We start from the raw sequence: 20,183 nt of genomic DNA on the forward strand, positions 1-20,183 counted from the left end.
TGTAAAAATAAATAAATATCATACACCATTCACTTACATCCCCAACAAAATTTTAGATAATCGTGTATATATACGATAAGGTTATCGGGTAACCTTACCCACCAAGGTTATCCGACGACAAGGTTATCCTTACCCGACGATTAGGTTATCAGGCAAATAAATAAAAAGTCGAAAATTATATTTTTTAAAAATATATCAAATTTATTGTTACATTATTTTATATTTATTATATAATAATAATAATTATAATAATAATAGACTCTATCCTTTCCTTACCCTGTTTTAACATTTTTTGTAACGTAAAGAATGTACTGTGCTTGTAAAATATTTAAAACATATAAATAATACCTGTTACCACTCTCTGAAATAGATTTGCTTAATTGAATAGGAAATTTACAATATATTTTATACTCAAACTGATTTTGTGCTTAAGAAAAATTTATTCATATACATTTAAATTTATGTACGTTGTGTATTCAATCGCCTGTCATTAAATCTGACTATTATATAAAATTTATTTAATATAAAATAGAATACATTTAATACAATGTCAATAAAATAGAAGATATTTAATATAAAACTACTTTGAAGTTTATTTGAAATGTTACTTGAAACAATCATTTTCTTCATAATCCGGTATGCTTTTTAATTGTATTAAAAACAAACAAGCATAACTGCAATGCGTTTAATAATTAATATTGTTAAAATATGTGATCTTTTGTTCTAAAATGTTTTGTTTCATAACTCCGTAAATTCTGCTGATATATTTAGAAAAATAATAAAGCTACGTTCTTTTTTTCATTAAATTTACTTGTACTCTCTTGGAACAAAATTAAATCCAAAAATTATTTCCAAAAATAAAAAATTAAATAATTTTCACTTATTTGCCAAAATAAAACAATATTATGTTTGTGAATTTTATTTATTATTTGCTTAATTACATCTACAATATGTTCTATTTAGAATAAGAAAGATGTGCGCAGAAGCAGTGATTTTTACTTTAAACGCTAAGTGATGAGTATAACTGTTACAGTAGTACAGAAGTTTGAATAAGAGATCAGAGTACAAAATTATAATGGCGTGGAGGGAAATAACGAACCAGGCGTTTTAGTTGACTAGACAGACCATTAAAAAAAAATTGATATTTGTATTAGTATTTTGTTACTTATCGTTATCATTTTTATTTTATATGCCAGTTCTATTTATTTATTATTGCGTGATATTATTTGTACCAAAATATCAGGATATTTATTTTAAATTGTAAATTTAATTGAGAATGACTTTATATGTATTGGCAAATTATAAGCCTATTTTTTATTTAATTTTACAAAAATATTTCCAACAGGCTTATAAATTAATTTAGTTAGCTATAATTATCATTTAATATTTTAAATTATATTTATAAATAAATAAAAGTTAATTTTTACGTTGAAAAATCTGTTATTAAAATCACATTTTCTTTTTGTTATAGCAGATTTCTTGTATTCAATCTTAATATATTAGAACCGATATGACTTCGTTGTTAAATTATTTTTTTAAAGAGTTGCGTTGATTCAAGGGTTTTTATAGTACAACTGTGGTGATAGTGCTATCATTAAACAATAATATTTTCATTACAAGAGAATAAATATTTATAATTAATTATCATAGATTTGATGACGGTTTTACTTCTAAACATTTCGACCAAAATTTTTCCATTGAATGATACAAATGCATCGTAACGTGAGCTAAACCATGGGCTTCATCCGGATAACTCTGAAAAAAAAAAAATAAATTTATGAGCTATATTTAAGTTAAATTTTTTTTAAATAATTTTCAATTATTTATTATAAATATAAATTTATGCGAATACTCCAAAACAAAATACAAACGAAGTCAAATAAATATCACGTAAACAAAGCATTTCCTTTTAAGAATAATTATAAATTTATCAACGCATCTTTAACTGAAAATGTAAAAAATTGAAAATTTAATTGAAATGATACTGACAATTTGCCAGAAACAACGGACAATTAAGCACGACTCATTAGAATAAGGTAGCAGATAGAGTAATGTGTGACTTGTTCAGCGCCACAAGTCTTGTTGGCATATCACTATCAATCAGGTTATAAATAATTATGTTTATATCTTTTTTTTTAACGAAAGAGCGGTCATCAATAGGTATGGTCATTAGCCCGGTGGAAATCGGTAGCGTATGAAAAGATGCCTTACCTGACAGGGATTAGAACCCGGGACCACTTCACTAAACGCCGAGACGCAACCTACTCGGCCACGGAGATCGGCTGATGATGTTATTTAAATTGTTATTTTTAAATAAGATATTGATTTACAAATTTAACTGTCGCTTGACAAGAGATTTCACAGTTTCATTAATTTTTATAAGCGTTGCATAGATTACTTATTTTTTATGCGTATATTCCGAAATAGTAAGCATTAGTTTAACGTAATGGAAGACGCAACAAGAAAACTCTCTCATAAAAGTACATCAAATGGAATATATTTTTATAAATATGTGTATGTATATTATGATTTCTGTGAACGATCTCTAATTAAATATTATGGCTCTGACTACTAAGATTCACTATCTTGTTTTCATGTTTCTCTTCGGCTTTAAGTACTGCGATAAAGCAATTAGGATACGTGAGATGGAATATTGCCAATCACATCAACTAGCGAATAATTGTACAAGAACATTGCTTTTCCTGATGAAACTTTAAACAATTCGTTCACCGCTCATTTAATTGCTCAGTAGTTTTACATAGACTCATTTATATTGATGCTGCTCAAAAAATTAATTCTACAAAAATATCTTATTAACATAATATGAAGAATTTTCAGATGTGATTTAATTCGAATAATTAAGAAAAATCTAAATTCGATTCTTAAGATAAAAGAGTATCACAATTGAGATTTATATATATAAAATATATATAAAAAAAATATAATTATGAATTTTTATATATATATATTTATAAAACATAAATTCAAATTACACCTTATTGTTTTCTTAATGTTTCGTGTAGCAATACATATCTTTTTTTAATTTTTTAAAATTATAATTCAGAAGAATATAGAAAATAGAGAGAGTGAAAAATCTGCCCTCTACTTTTTTACCTCTTCACTGAATTATTTGGTGGATGTAACCCTTTATGTGTGTGTTTACGTGTGTATGTTTATGGATTTTCCTCTATTGAGTGGAAATGTTATATACTGGACAACAATGGAAAGGGGATGCAATAAATCCACTTTAAAATTTTATTCTAGTCTCTACTACTAGGGCTCCGATATTTAAAGTATTCAAGGTATTAGCAACACCAGTTAGAGTTGTTTTTCCTCACAGTAGTGATGTTGCATAAATAGCCACCAGCTCTTTTATAAACAAGGGAAGTATCACAGTCCGGAACAACTCCTACATTTGGACTGGCTTAGCGTACTGTTTACAATAAGCATATTCAGCTCACCAAAGAAGTCAATGGAAAGCCTCTCCGCTTTTTACTCTTTTGGGTAATCCTGGTAAGATATATGGGTACTTATTATTAATGAAAATAACAATTTTTATGGCTTGGCATATTCATTTTCGGGAACGATTACCGCCACATGTTATATCTCTAACAACTTTTGCAGTAATTCATTCATATTACAAATTAAAAATCTCTTATTGTGTGAAAGGTATGACACTACATACTTCTTTCAGGGTTTTAGAACCAGTCCCCTTAATTTTTTTACCTAAAGAAATTTGAGTCAAAATACAGTTGATTTTGACAGATATAATTTTATAAAACAAATTACTGCAAAAAATTAAATTATATACCAAATTAAAGTATTTTATATTATAAAACAATTTATTCAGAATTTATTTAAACAAAAAGAAAATTAGGTATTTATATTTTCATAAAACTGAGATAAGATATGATTTTTACGTTGAAATATTGATGTATGGTACTTTAAAGCTCCAACATGTCGTATCGAAATAATGAGTTTTTTCTCTATCAATAATAGATACTTTTAAAAAGAAATTAAATCATGTATTCCTTTAAAAAAATTGAACTTGTAGATGAGAAAATCATAAAAGTTTATGAAAATATTTAAAAAAAAAGAAAGATAAACAATTGTTCACTGTATTGTAATAGCAGAGTATTTTTTACTTTTCATGTGAGAAATTGCTTATCGTGTTTATGCTATTATGGTGTGCAGGCCTTCATAGTTCTCACCTGCTCATAAAAAGTCATCAGAAACCAAATAAAAATACTAGGTTTAATATTCAGTTTTGTTTTTAATATTATTTTAATTTGACGGATGTTTACATCTTTGAATTTTTGTAATTAAACTATTACCGTGACAAAATCCTTTGGACATAATAGCTGAGATCGGGGACACAATTCTTTTGTACTATAATTTCCTGGACTTACAATGGAAATAAAAGAATGAAATATCACACTTTTACAAATATTTACTACATTTTTTTTTTTAAATATTTTTTCAAAATTGCATAAACCTTAGGATACAAACGAAAAAAGCGATGTGCACATTAATTTCGCTTCGTTTTTTATAAATACATTTACGACAGTTTCTTGTCGAATTGACTTCTAAATGAAATGTGTGAAAAAAGAACTAACATTTTAAATAATACGATGTTTTGCAAATTGTAACAATTTAAGCAATTTACTTGTGTTTTGTAAGCAGTTGTTGCAGTTATACTCTCAGTGGTGTATCAGAAAGTTAAACTTCTTACCGTTGCGCCGATATTTGCCTGTTACCATTAGTCGGTATCTGCAAACAACAGTTATGGGATAAGTAGTTATTCATCCCCCTTTTGGGTATGAAAACTACATTAATGATCGATTCGAAAAACCTGCAAAAGTACACATACCATGAAATTAATTGTCTCCTCCAATTACTGACCAACTATTATCAATGGTTCCCCAATGGCTGATCCGAAGAATATTTATGTCTTATCATCTCTTTGCATAATTGAATATAATCTCTTAACCCCTTAATTCTTGTTCTACATAGATCTGCAAATGTTATTGAATCATATCTTTTGCTTACATTATCTTCTGTTCCCGTTATTCTCCTACTTTCGTTTTTCTGCCTCCCCTTTTTGGAATGACCATACATTCTTTTCTTCTTTAACTGCTATTTCTCGCCCTTTAGCAGCTTTCATTATGACGTTCATTCTTATTTTATAATTCATTCATTAAAAAAAAAACCCCTTCTAATACCATTAACACCAATTTTACTTTTATAAACACTCTTTATAGAACAGGTTTATTCAAGTTAATCAAAATAACCTGACTCTACTAGCTTGCCCATGACTGTTCTGGAAAATTACATTAAAAATATTAACTAAATGAAAATATATTCTACATTTTACGAGTAAATAAAATAAATTAATATTACCTGCTGATAAAATAATATATCGTTCAACTCAAACGCTCTAGATAGTGCCATACTTTGTTGATAATGAACGTTATCGTCAGCATTTCCGTGTATCAAATAAAACAATTTATTTCTAAAATTTCCCACATTTCTTGTTACATCGGATTCGTTATATCCTATTTGATTATCTTCTAATGTCGGCAATCCCATATATCTTTCTGTGTATATAGAATCTAAAAACATAATAAACAAGAAAGTTTTTAATTAGAAACCTTTAGAAAAGGGATTTTTCCACAGTTTTCCTCCCTATTCAGTTGAAACGGAATTTAATATATGTTATATGATAAATTTCGGGGAGGTATAGAGCGTTTCTATCTTATTTCGCAGGTAACGGATTTGAATCCCGGTCAGGATTAACAATTTTCAGCATAAAAAAAAACAGTTCAAAAAACTCCCGCGCGCAACCTTATGTGACGAGTTAATAATCTAAAAAAACTCTAAATGCTATCTCCTTTTTAATAAAATAGTGAAAAAAGCAATGTGCACATTAATTTCTCCTCTCTTTTTATAAAGAGAATTTTCATATATATATATATATATATATATATGACAATTTCTTGTCGAATTGACTTCTAAATGAAATGTGTGAAAAAAGAATAAACTTTAACATTTTAATAATATGCCTAGGTCCCTATACCGTCCCGGGTTCCCGCTCCGGGAGCCGGACTCTGTCTTTAACCCAACACCTCTAACGGGGATACCCCAAGTGGGCCATCCTCGCCGGGACTCGTTCTTTTTTGCTAGGGGGTTTGAGAGTCCCCGTACCTCATCGTGCCGTTCACTCGTGCTTGCACGAGCGAACGGAAACTCCGCACTAAATCCCTAAATGGATACTATGTAAAGTGTAAAACATAACTCGGTCTGGCTGGGTCTCGAACTCGATTGCCCAGTTGACTCGGTACCTGGTGCGTAAGCCTTGCGACTACACCATTCTACTGACAGTACAAGTGAAATTTGTTCTATATAAGTTGTGAAATTACATTAGTTTAATCAGTGACGACCGTCCCCACTAGTTTTTAATGCTGAATAGGAAATTTGTGTCAATTATTTTTTTACCCAAATTTTCGTCAAACCTTTCTTGTTCTTTTTCAAGGCATCCATATTCTTTAAATGTAAAATAAGATTCTTTAAAAAATGGGGGTAATTAAATGAATATACTAATAAAAAAAAAATTTCTTTTCTTTTAAATTTTCCTTTGTCATCACATCTTTCTTTCCCTTATTTATTTCTCCTGATAAGAGAGATTAATCTCTTATCAAAGTTTTGATTGATAATTTGGTTTTTAATGTCATTATTTGATTTTGGTTTTTTCTAATAAAATAAAGACGTAATACCAACATGGTAAAATAAAAAAGATTAATTACATAAATATAAAAATACAAAATTTTAGAGAAATTCTTTATTCAAAATTTACTATTTTTCTTTAACGTTTTTGTCATTATATTTAATTTATAATAGAGACTTATACTAATATCTGCAAATAATTCAAGATTTGTTTCAAAGAATTTAAATACTCCTTCGAGGCTATTTTTATTTATTTTGACATTAACCTTTATTAAATTAAACAGTTTTTTTTTTAATTTTTACAAGAACAATGGATCTAACAGAAATATTTTGCATTCCCATCTTGGGCATGGTGACGACAGCTTCAGACTCCTATATAACAAGTGGGGGTGGCAGTACACATTTTGGCACAGAAAGGAATAAATAAATTAGTTAGACGATTTTCACTATCTGTCCCACACTCTTGTTATGATTTTGGTGCACGTAAAACATCTTTAAGTAAGAGGCACTTGATAGACTTGCTTTCTTTAAAAATAATGATTTTCATTATTGTATTTAGTTTTTGTGGGTAACAGAATGAAGGTATGACTAATAGAATACATGTGAATAAAATGTGCATTATTTTATTAATGCAGTATAATGGTAAATAAGGAAAATCCCTATTTTTCCTTGATATTTTGGAATGACGTCCTTATTATTTCAAACTTGGCTATGAAATATTCTGGAAAACCTATTGTCTTACGTTGCTTTAGAATTAGTCATTTTAATTTAATTAACAAAATCGTACCGTAGTAAATCCAGCTTGTCACAGGAGCTACCGAAATTCCGCATTTAAAGACGTTTTTATCTTTAGCTAGAGTCATAGCCGTTGCAAATCCACCATAACTCCATCCCCATATTGCTGTACGACGTTTGTCAATGAAATTTAGATTCTTCTGGAGATATCTGTAACAAAACAATTTATTGTTTAAAATATCAGTAATTATTGCATAAAATAAGGTGATAATGCAATACTAATTTAATCATTTAATTACTATATTAATTCTAGTTAAAGATCAAAAATAAATTTTTAAATATCAATAAGATATTAAGGGTTGGGCACTGATATATCCAAATATCATAATTAATCGCAAGCGAGATAATTTAATGTAATTACTTTATCGGTTAATCTATTTATTAATATATTAAAAAGAAATGAAACTAAAGAAATTTAGATTAATAAATCTATCGGTTAGAAAACATGTATCTAAAAAACAAACGGCAAGTATTTTAAAAGTAAAGAAAAATAATATGTTTGCGTGTTTGTTATTTTGTTTGAGGCCCTACAACAGGACGATAAAATTTAATGTAGGAGGCATCAAACAATTCTTATCAATCACGTGAGTGAAAACAAGAAAGTAAACAAAGATTTTATAAAAACCAAAATAAGTTTTCTTCTTGTGTTTTTTTAACATTAAATCCTACGTGATACAAAACAAATTGAATTTTTAAGTATTTAATTTAAAAATAATAAAATTTTCTAAGTACTTTACTTGTTTTTTTGTAAAATAAAATCGTTCTAAAAAGATTTCATTGCTATTTTACTAATCCGTAGATGCAATTTACGAGAAAAACAATAAATGTAAAAATGATATAGAATAGATTTGATACGAAATCTATTGTGATCGGTAGAATAAAAAAATGTTAATAATACACGTGAGCATAGAACCACTTAAATATGCTCTCCAAATATCCAGCTGAAATCAGTAACCAAAGATTTCCCCAAACAGTGTGTTGTCTATGCATATATACTTGTACTAGCCTACCCGTCTATAGTTTTGTTTTTATAATTTTAATAATGAGTTTATATTTTATTTTTTTAAGTTTAATTTTTTAATTTTAAGTTTTAATTTATCATTTTAATCCATAGTAACATAAAGCTGATTGATTATTGTATTACTCAATTTTTACAGATATTATGTGAAACAAGCTAATAAAGTTTGAAGACTCATCGAAAAAAATAACGTGAATACGAAATTGGTGACTAAAAAAGTAGGCTAGAAATACAGCATTAACAAATTATCGGACAATTCATCACCAAATCACTTTAATACAATCAAAATTGCGTATAATGATTAATGCGTCTAAAAAAAAAATTAAAACGCATTGTTATGTGTATAATTACATTAAAAGAAATAATTACATTAAATGATTAAATTTAATTGGAATGCTGTAGCTTCGACGCGGATATATATATAAGCCGCCGTTTTAGATAATTTTACATTGTAAATGTTACAAAAAAGGATTTGTCCTTGACCTAATTTACCCGCTAAAATGTACACCGATTTTCTAGGGATTCCCGAACTACCATCACGTCTTGTAGATGCTTGTTTAAAGAGTCACTAAGACTTCTTATTATGAAAATCAAGTACATTTGTATAGAATTAATTTAATAAAAGACGTGCACGGGTTTATAGGATCTCAATTTACCAAATGATAACGACTGAGTTTTACATTCGTTTATTATTGTTTAATATAATTTGTTTCCAAAAAGTCAATTTTATTGAATTATAAATTGTTTACTAGAAAACGAAGTACGCCTTTATGAAATTTGTTTTATTTTATAAGAACAGTATTTTGAAGTACGTGAAAAAAATATTTTCCATATTTGTCTTTATTATCTAACCAATTTTCTCTTGCAGTGTTTTATTTTCTACGTAATAGAGAGAACTGAATTAAAATAAATATAATTTTGCTTTTTTTTTTATAAATCAGTAAATATATATTATAAATAATTTCATGTAGACTACATATGTAATACTTGTAGCACATACTCACCCTGCAACTGAGATGAAATCTTCAATTTCTGGTCCACCAAGTTTTCTGTAAACAGCGAATTTAAGTTTATCTCCTTGGTGACCACTACCCCTACCATCTACGTAAGCAACAACAATGCCCAATCTTGTAGCCAAATAATGGTCCCAACTCGGTACTGCAAATCTATCTTGAATCTTTTGTGAGTCGGGTCCACCGTACCTGAAATACGAAAAATAAATAACAATAATAAGTTTCTAGTTTATAAAATTTCAAATAAAATAGAGTCAAATGTAATCATTCGTTAAAACTGGTTTTTTTTTAAGTTAAAAGAAAACAAAAAACTTTGTTTTTTTTAATACATTGTATTAGTGCAAAAGATGCATAAACAACATATTTGTAGTTTTATCTTTTTTTTAATAATAATTTTAAAAATAACGAATCTAAATAATATTATTTACAGCATAATTATTTTTTTTTATTTTTTTGTTATAACCTGTTCTATTGTATTAATCTATTTTTATTTATTTTATTTTATCATATTTATAATATTTAAAACTCAGACTATAATTTTTATGACAATAAAGTTTTGTTTTATTGATTTGTTTTTAAATATTTTTTTCTGGAAAATACATCGAGTAATGTGACCGGATATTAAATCAAAGTTACTCGCAAAATAGAGTAAAAAACTGTCTCATACTAGGAAAACATGCATATATATATATATATATATATATGTAAAAAAAAACCGGGAAATGAAGAATAAAATGGTCTTCTCCTTTTTTCTTTAAAATAATTTTTTTAATCGATATTTCAACCGCCAATCTAAATGAAGAAGGTTAGCAAGTTGAACTTGTTTCGTAGTCACTGAATAGATGAGTCCTCGGATAGGCAGAGCTCCCTATCTTTCTCCGAATTTCCACTATTATGTACTCGTAGTATTTTTAAAGTACTCGACATCGTTAGCTGAATTGAGTAAACGTTTAGCCGAAACCTCAAAACAACACAAGGAGAAAGGAATTAATAGAGACAGATATGGGAAACGGATGACTAATGAGAAAGCAATAATGTAGTGTACAGAGCCTACGACTACGAAACGAGACAAACAACCCTAAACAAGAGTAAATTCAGTTACTCTTGTAGTAAGGATTGAAGCAGAATCTTACTGACCAACGATTTTGAATACACCAGTTCAAATATATGTTAAAACAAATTGCTTTCTTTCGGTATACTAAATGTCACAGACCTTAAACAAGATCAGGCTTCATCCTTACAATAAACCCTAAGGATGTATGTCCTACGTTGCAGGAATTTGTGTGTTTTAGAAAGGTAACTCTACCTATCCTGTAGTTGTATACAAAGACTACAACTTTGAAGGTTGAGGTAGTTTCTGAATAAAGCAGTTTCCTCTAAACCTACCGCAATGTAATCTATTTTGTTAATTACACAGAAAATGCCATTAGGCCATACTCACTTTTCCTAGAGTTTCTAGCACGTAATAGTTGTTACCAAACTTTGTAGTGTTATTTTAAAATATATTTAATATATCTCACTACAGTTTTCCAACGAATAACACTTTTATAACACTTAAACTATGACATACGAAATTGCAATTTTATGTAAGATCTACAAAACGATTAGTTCGAGTAGAAAAGCTTCTTCGCTGTAGAAAATGACTTAAACTGGAATAGTATGAACGTAATACTTACACACTAAGTAGTAGTGGATATCTCTTATTTTCGTTTGGTGTTTCTTTGTAGTTCTTCAATTCTGGTGGTAGTAGAAGTCTTACTCTTGCTAATAAGTTATCTTCTATAGGCACTTGAAGATCATTTATATAAGGCATTACTAAATCTTTCATTCGTTCTCTTAGACGAAGATTTTGACCAAGATTCATTACCAATGTTCCATTCTGTTACAAAAAATAAAAGCAAAAAGAAGTAACAGAAAAATTATAAAACTAATTAATGACATAAAAGATTTCATACGTATCTTAGAAAATTAAATCCATTATTTAAATTATATTAGGTGAAGGGGATAGATAATATAATGGTCTGAAAATTTTCAGAATGTAACAAATTTATTATTTCTTCTCCTTTTAATTAGAAATTGTTAGATTATATAATTCTAGTGAGGGAACAGTTTTTGGAGGTAATTACACAATACATCTCATTATATCTTCAGGAGGTTGTTATTCTAGTAGTACAGGTACTGCGGTGAACCCCGAATCTTCCAGATTGATTGTAATTTTTCCTGTAATCATATACGTGCACTAATCATACAAAACCTACACTACACAATAAAAAAATACGTTTTAATAAATTATGTATATTAAAATACATACCGTACTTTTTCGAATATAGGTCGAGGTTTTATCCTACACTTTCTCCCATAAAAAGGGAGATCGATCTACATGCGGAACCGACTTACAAACATTTGGATTCGACCGGACTATTAACTTGTTTCGTAGTTTATTTTCGTTTCTATATTCGTAATGGGGGCTTACTACACAATATAATAATAATATAATACAATTTATAGTAATATATGAAGGTTATTATTATTCAGTTATTATTATTAATAAAAGTATCTAATTAAAAATTTCTTATTTTCATAATGATATTGACTTTTTACATTAGAATGCAGATAAATTTAAAACATAAATTACATTTTCAAACTTTTAAAGAAAGGGATGAATAAATAAGTCTACGTAATCAGTGAATGTTTTTAATTTTCCAATTTCCGTGAAAACGTGTTTTTTTATTTCATTTATTTTAATTTTTTCTTTAAGTAATAGTTAAATATTAAACAAATACGTGTAATATTATAATAGTAAAATATAATGTATGTCATTACGTATAATAAATTTCGAAATTAATTTCTTATTGGTGGTAAAATTTTATTTGGTTGAAAAAACGAATTATTACCAATCTTTTTCCTGAAAGTTAAATTCAAAATTGGGGAGTCGGACCTATAATCGGGGTTGATGTGTATTCGTGCAAATACGGTTCTTAATAAAAATAAAACTCAACTAGCATTTAAATAATGACACTTTAAACGAAAACATTTTTTTTGTATTAAAAAAAAAAATAGAACGAATGTTTTTGCATGCAGGATAGTCAGAGATCTTAAAGGATCTAGGGTAATCCTCCGTTAAGGACGCTAAAATGTTTCTAAGACGGAAATTAAATTTAATCCCAACATTGTAACAGAAATAATGAGATACAAAGAGAACCTTAGCATTCTTTGGATCATGAGATGACTTATAAAAATATCGTTATTCTGGATATTTTTTTAATAAACAGATGACTGCGTTTAGTTAGAATAAGAAAATAAGATTAAATATAAACGTGATCATGAAAGAAGGTAATAAAACATAGCTGATTGTTTCTATTATGTTTGTAAAATCGTTTAGAACGATTCTGATTTCTAACGAATGTATGTTCATTACGTTAAAATATACTGATTATTCTGTTATATTTAGTACAAACTGATAGTTCGGTCACTAAAGGTCATTTAAATCTGATTGTACTTCTCTGCGATTTTTCCATATAAAAATTTATTTTTTACGATTTTAGAAGTAGTTTTTTGCACTAGATTTTTCATTACTTAGACATTTTTTCAAACAATATGAGAAAGGTTTAACAGAATACCAAATAAACGAAACATATATTTGCTTCCGAATTTATTATCTTTATTACACTGACTTAAAATTAAATTACATTTTTACGTTGTACATCACTATGAGAATTAGTATTATTTTAAGACGCCTTCATAATTATAAAATTAAAATCAGTTCGTCTTATTAGACGAAATGATTTCACTTCATATTTGAAGTGAAAACAACTTTTAAGTGAATTTTGGTGTACGACCTGATCTTACATAGATTTGTTACTTTGGATTTCCTCGTATATATTCTTTATTATGTAGTTAAAATGAAATCCAAATGAAGTTTACTATCATTCATATATGTAAATTGTCCTGTATAACAGGATATTCCTGGTATGTATGTCACCAGCAGTGGATATGATATTAGGTTTAGGTAAGGCTATCGTCAGTGATAACTATAAATCATTAAAGAAATAACCCAGTCTGATAGTAAAAATTATCTTTCTTATTTAAAAAAAATTATTATTTGAAAAAAACAATTATGTTATAGCATAACAACTCAGAAATTTAATACATAGTAGTTAATTATATGACAACGATAAATCATTAGAGAAATGACAAAGTCTGATAGTAAAATTATCTTTCTTATTTTAACAGAAATGATTATTTTAATAGACGTTATGTTTCACTTTGAAACGGGATCTTATCAATAGAAATACAAAAAAAAATATATATATATATATATTTATACAAACACCCTTCACATCCATTACAATTAATATATTAAATAACTATTTTTTATACTAACATCTCCTGAGAGCTTAATGCGATTTCATGATTAATCCAAAGAAAGCTAGAAATTATATTATTAGTCTATCTTTATTTTAATATTAAAAATATTATCGTACATAGTGTTTTTAAATACGTAAAAGTATGAAGAGGAGAACGCGTGACAAAATATATCCTCCATTAAGCATACTGACACGTACTTAACAGAATGGACAGCTACCAACCTGAGAAATGCATTGTCTTCAACTGGCAAACACAGCTGTCAAAGGTAATACCTTCATCTTCAGTGTGGTTGCAACAGGAAAATTAAAAGGTTTGTTATAGAAGGCGATCGTCAAAACTGTTATAAACCGACTGTTCGTTTGCGTTGAACGGTTTACAATTCATTACTTTCTCACATGTTCTCCTAAAGAATTAATGAATGATAAAAAATATAAAAAACTTTTTCGTTTGCTGTATAGAGGTTTAACATAATTATCGTAATTAATATCTCTATGTTTAACTGATATATGTGCTTACATATTTCTTTTATCTATATACTAGCCAGTCAGGGCTCGCTTCGCTCTCCTTTTCCCGTCTAGAATAACTCTATCATAACCCGCAAGGGGGTCTAGGGCCTTGATTTATGGCTTAAACTTTCCCTGGGATAACACCGATGTATCCTGAGAATTTGAGTGCAATCGGTTGATTGGTTCTCATGTGATGTTGTTGCAGACAGACAGACAGACCCCACCACAAACATTTACATTTACATATTACATAAAAATGTACTTTTTTAAAGGGACATGTTTCTAGAGTAGGTAACTTCAAAATTTCCAGAATTAACGACATCGATTTGAAGTACTAATCGTGATAGGAAATGATTTTTTCATAAATTTATAGAGTTTATTATATTGTCAAAATCCAATATTTCCGATGTAATGTTCCCGTTTCTTCGACAAGAGAAACAGATTTGTGTTTGAATATTAGTTTGGCATGAATGTAGTTTACAACTTCAATCTAAGGAAATAAAATGTAAAAATTATTAACGTTCACATTTTTTTTAACAGAGTTCAAATAAAAGACAAGATTCTTAATTTTACCAGTATATCCAAATCCTCGCCAAATAGACGGATGTCGATGTTTCCCTTTTATTTTGTAAAAGTTTTCTGGGAATCCCGTGGTAATTTTTCCAACTACTTAAGTGAAATGTTTTTAAGTGAAAAATTACATTGTTAAAGCTAAAAATTTGAAATATTTTCCTTTTTTCATCATTATATGGCAGTGGATATTTGTAATTTAACAATCATGTTATCGATTCTAAAGAATTTACATAAAAATATTCAAGAAAATAAGCAAAGTTATTAGACATAGTTAGATTATTTTTTAAAGTAACTAATAGTAAACCCTTATTTCAGGGAGCCTTTAATCGCACTTGGGAGCTGTCTTTTCTGTATTCTCTTGTCTTATGGTATACGACTTTTCTCATACGAGTAGCTTTCTTTTTATTCGAAAGAAAAATAAAACTAAAATATCGATACAACAGAATGTATAATTATCCAATCTTTTTTTACATTTCAACTTTTTTAAATAGATGTGAAATGAAGGGTAATTAAGTTGCTAAAAGTTGTTTTGAATTTAGCGCCTAATTCAAAAAGTGGAAATTGCAAGATAAATTTTACTTTTTATAACACAATTCTTCTTCTAATCGGTTTTATTTTTCTTTAAAATGATAATTTTATCTAAAACAAAGATTTTCTATTTTGGGAAAATTTGATTTTGCTACCTCATATACTATGTAATAAATACAATATATTTATAAAATAAAGTTCTGTCAGTTTCATTTAGTTTTTATCTTTAGTAGTCAGAGAAATACGCTTCATACTTGTAATTAATTACTTATTTTTTATATGAAGTTTGTTTAAGATTTAAGTTTGAATAAAAATTTAATGTAAAATTAAGTAAATATAACTATTATTTTAGGGAGAAAGTTTAATTAAAACTGAAATCCATATATTATCTCTCCCTTCGTTTCCTTTTTTATTCTATTTCTCTAAATAAAGTTACAACACTGTAAATTGTTAAGTTCAATGTACAATGAGTAAAATAATAATTTATTTGTTTATCTGAACGAAGAGACATCCAATCAGACTTTCAATAACAAAATATATGGATATTATTTCTAAACTACCGAAAACCAAAATAAAATTAAACGGTTTGTTAATTTTAGTAGTTTTAGAACTAGTACTATGTAAAGTAAAACAAATGGTTGAACATTATATAACTAATCCAGCCAGTTTGAGATTTTGCTCCAAACACAAACCAATTTGTGTTTGAAACAATATGTATCAATAATATAAGTTAACAATAATGTTTTATTTCATACACTTCAATTAATGATAATAATAATAATTCTTTAAAAAAGTGTGTAAAAAATTGATACCGATTTTATATTTACAAATGTACGTAAAGTAATGAAAGACTGACGATGATACTGCTAAACGTTTGCAACATTTTCATAGAGCTTAAAATGTACCCCTTTCTCTGTGACAAAGTTGAAGGTATTAGAAAACATTGAGAGTTTATTATTATCTGCATAAACTTAATTATATTTATTTTTCTATCAAAAGATAACAATAGAATGTATGATTGTTTTTAGTTTTTGTTTTAAGAAAATTAGCTTAAATACTGTGCTTAAGGCTAGGATGAACAGTCTGAAATGTGTGCTGCAAAGATCGAACTTTAATAACCTATTATAATACGTTTAATATCTTTACAACTTAATGGCATGTTGATAGACGAGTCAAAATCGTAACCGTTTGTGTTTCTTTGTAAATTCCTGATTTGTACATATTCAAAAGTGTGGTTTCTCAATACTAAAAGCTTAATATTCTTGACTAAAGTCATATTTGTATAATAAGTAACGTGCTCTATTCCGTGATACAAAAGAAAATAACAGTAGTAAAAGAAGTCGTAGAATTTGAGTAAATATTGTACAAGAGTTTCAAAAAGAGATTGTTGAATGCAAAAGAATCTAAAAAAGATTGAAGGAGTACTGCTGCTGAATCGTATTTTTAAAAGTACCAGGTCAAATAAATAAAAATCAAACACTCCCAATCTGAACGTAATTATTCTTAAAATATTAAGATTGAATCAATAAAAGTGAAATAATATTCGTTTAAAACAAATGAAAGCGGTTGTCTACCGTCTTAGAGATGTTTAGAAAGATTTGCCTCTAAAATGAAAAAAAATCATCTCTTGGCATTCTTTCAGTGATACAAGTAGCAATTACTAAGAAGATTAACCTTAAGTTTTTATGGCTCGGCTCTAAATGATAAATACATCGTTGACAAGCGGACCCGTGCGATAATTTTGCAAATTACTCTGTTTAGTTTATGTAACTTCGAGTTTGATGCGACGGATGGATTAAATATTTTATAAAAATAAAAACAAATCACGTTAACTGCAGTTTTTTTTTTCTTGTTATTTTGGAGCGTACAGCTAAGGTTCGTTACTGACGCCCGGAAGCGATGCTTCTACAATAAACAAATTAATTCTATATCAACAAACGCTAAATATTATGGATATATAAACAAAATAACAGTAATATATAAAATAAGATTAACAAACAAAACTCACAATAACACAGGAAAAACTAAAAGACAATACAAAATACTAAAAAAAATAATATATATATATATATATATATATATATATATAAAATAATTATTAAATATTCAAATGTAGATGCATGGCTTTAAGAAACCACAAAATATTCGATAACCACGCCACATAGTTTCCTGGAATATCTCTGATGTTAACTTTTAATTTAAATTCCGATACAATGCCGCATAACACACACACACACACACACACACACACACACACACAGAGAGAGAGAGAGAGAGAGAGAGAGAGAGAGAGAGAGAGAGAGAGTTCACAAGGATAAGGTGTATCGTTAGTTATCAGTATCAGCAAACATAAACGGGTGCGTCATCTGATTAGTTAGATGTCCATGAGTAAGTTTAGTGTGCCCTATTCGCAAATGGTAAATAATAACCTCCTCCCTACGGTTATTCCTACATGAAGAGACATAGTGTCCTTAACTGAACGAAGTTTATTGTTGATGGTAGCATTACATTGGCTTTGCCACTCATCATGAACCACCATCTTCAGAAAACAGATAATAGCAAAATAACGCAATTTGTAAAAGGAAGCTGCAAATAAGGCTCCTTTGCCGCGCGATCAGCGCGCTCATCGCCTGAAATTCCACTATGACTAGGAATCCAGCAGAAGCTTACAGTGATGTTACGCTGAGTCATTTTAGAGCGAACAGACTAACCCACCGGGTTGGTCTAGTGGTGAACGCGTTTTCCCAAATCAGCTGATTTGGAGGTCAAGAGTTTCAGCGTTCAAGTCCTAGTAAAAGTCAATTATTTTTACACGGATTTGAATACTAGATCGTGGATACCGGTGTTCTTTGGTGGTTGAGTTTCATCTCAGGAATGGTCGAACTGAGACTGTACAAGACTACACTTCATTTACACTCATACATATCATCCTCATTCATCCTCTGAAAGGTAATTACCGGAGGCTAAACAGGAAAAAGAAAGAGCGAACAGACTGTGTATCATAGACAACAAGATCTCTGGAGTACATGCTAACAATCATCACTTGCAAGGCATTCATGGAATCTGAACATACAAGTACGTGTCGGAATGTTGGGCATACGCATAGTTTGAGCTTTGTTAATAGCATACAGCTCTGCGACGAAAACACTGGCGGTACATGGGAGACAAAACATGTATGTTCTATTGCCAACCACAAAAGCACAACCAACAGAATTATCGTGTATAGAGCCATCTGTACAAACTATAGCATCAGGATTCAAGCTATTGATAATATTAAAAAGTGTTTCTCGTAAGATAACCGGATTCGTATACTTTTGTTGATATCGACAAAGATCAAAGCAATAATTTACAATAGAAGGCCACCAAAGGGGGTAATAACGTTGAGTAACAGAAGGTACTAAAAGAAATAGTATATTTTTAGAAAAAAAAGGGGGCGAGCTCTGATACCTAGCGAGGCAGTAGATCTTGGGCGTTCCTCATATCGATTAAGATGCTGATTGGAGAACACCGCGTCAAAGAATGATTTGGTTGCGGTTTTATGTTAACTACAAAGCAGCAGATCATTTGGTTTCGTCTATGCCAAAGAGATGGCTCATCGCTGTCCACTCATAGACTTACCACGGGGCTTGAACGAAACGCGCCTGTAGCAAGAGAGATAAATAAATGGTGGACTACATCCAGCATTCTAAGAGCAATGGACCGAACATACGAATAATCTGCAATGTGCATATTTAATCAGCTCCCCATCGAGTATAAGATAGAACTCTCAGCATGTCTAGCATTTTAAATATTTTACCTTCAGCTCAATTTAATGTGTTACCCACGTCAGCCGGTCACACCACAATCCTAAAAGTCGAACCCGCGTGCACGGTTTAACTGGTTCACACGGTGAACCAGTTAAACCAGTGGACGGTCAACGTGTTTTCTCAACCGGGAAAAGCAAATGCATTTCTTTTTCTCCGGAGAAAACATGAATCCAGTCGTCTTACACCACGATCCTTAAACGGGTTATTGTGTTTTGGAATTGCCTCTTACCAGTAACTAAAGTTCTAGGTGTACGTAAATTGAATAATCTACAAATTACGAACACATAACGATTTACCGCACGCAGTTTGTTATAGTATTTCCATAAATACTACTATTTACATAAATACTAAGTATTTACATAAATACTTAGCCATCTAAGGAAACAAGTTAAGGCTTAGGACAGTTCCCTGTAGTATTCCGTTTTCTAGTGAAAAATTTTCGGATACCGTCGTTCCAACTCGAACTCGAAAGGACCACCTACTGAGGAAACTCCTGATAAATACAAGCAGATTCCCTTGTATACCCCATTCATGCAGTTTATTTAGGATTCCTCTCTTCCAAGCCGTGTCATATGTCTTTTATAGAACATAAGAAAACATCAAAAACATAGCTGCTACAAAACGCATCAATGGGCCAGTGAAACAGATTTGAATTTTAACTAACTTTTTAACTTTTTTTTTTATCTTAAATTTGTTTGATGCACACCCGGGGGTTAATTTCCTATTCAGCAATATTCCATTTATGGGACTTGTGTTATGGCGTCTTATAAATGGTGCAAACCCGTCGTCTTTCCTTAGACTTATTATGTACAGGGAGATATTATTCGATTATTGTTATAAATTGATAAACTAA

At 29.1% G+C, this 20,183-nt stretch overlaps 1 protein-coding gene and 1 long non-coding RNA gene across 2 annotated transcripts in view; one reads left to right on the forward strand and one right to left on the reverse strand.

The window, feature by feature from the left end:
• Window positions 1–20,183, forward strand: part of LOC142319276 (uncharacterized) — a 228,890-nt gene that overhangs the window by 117,577 nt on the left and 91,130 nt on the right. The gene's annotated exons all lie outside the window — the stretch shown is intronic.
• Window positions 176–20,183, reverse strand: part of LOC142319275 (venom dipeptidyl peptidase 4-like) — a 159,226-nt gene continuing 139,218 nt past the window's right edge. Inside the window, exons 11-15 of the mRNA XM_075356375.1 lie at window positions 11,226–11,428; window positions 9,541–9,738; window positions 7,511–7,668; window positions 5,401–5,612; window positions 176–1,755 (exon numbers count right to left, since the gene is read on the reverse strand). Of these exons, the coding sequence (XP_075212490.1) occupies window positions 1,645–1,755; window positions 5,401–5,612; window positions 7,511–7,668; window positions 9,541–9,738; window positions 11,226–11,428 (882 nt within the window). The 3' untranslated portion in view covers window positions 176–1,644. The remainder of the gene's footprint in view (window positions 1,756–5,400; window positions 5,613–7,510; window positions 7,669–9,540; window positions 9,739–11,225; window positions 11,429–20,183) is intronic.

This window comes from Lycorma delicatula, chromosome 2 (genome assembly GCF_047948215.1).
Source record: "Lycorma delicatula isolate Av1 chromosome 2, ASM4794821v1, whole genome shotgun sequence".
In the NCBI taxonomy this organism is placed as follows: Eukaryota; Metazoa; Arthropoda; class Insecta; order Hemiptera; family Fulgoridae; genus Lycorma; species Lycorma delicatula.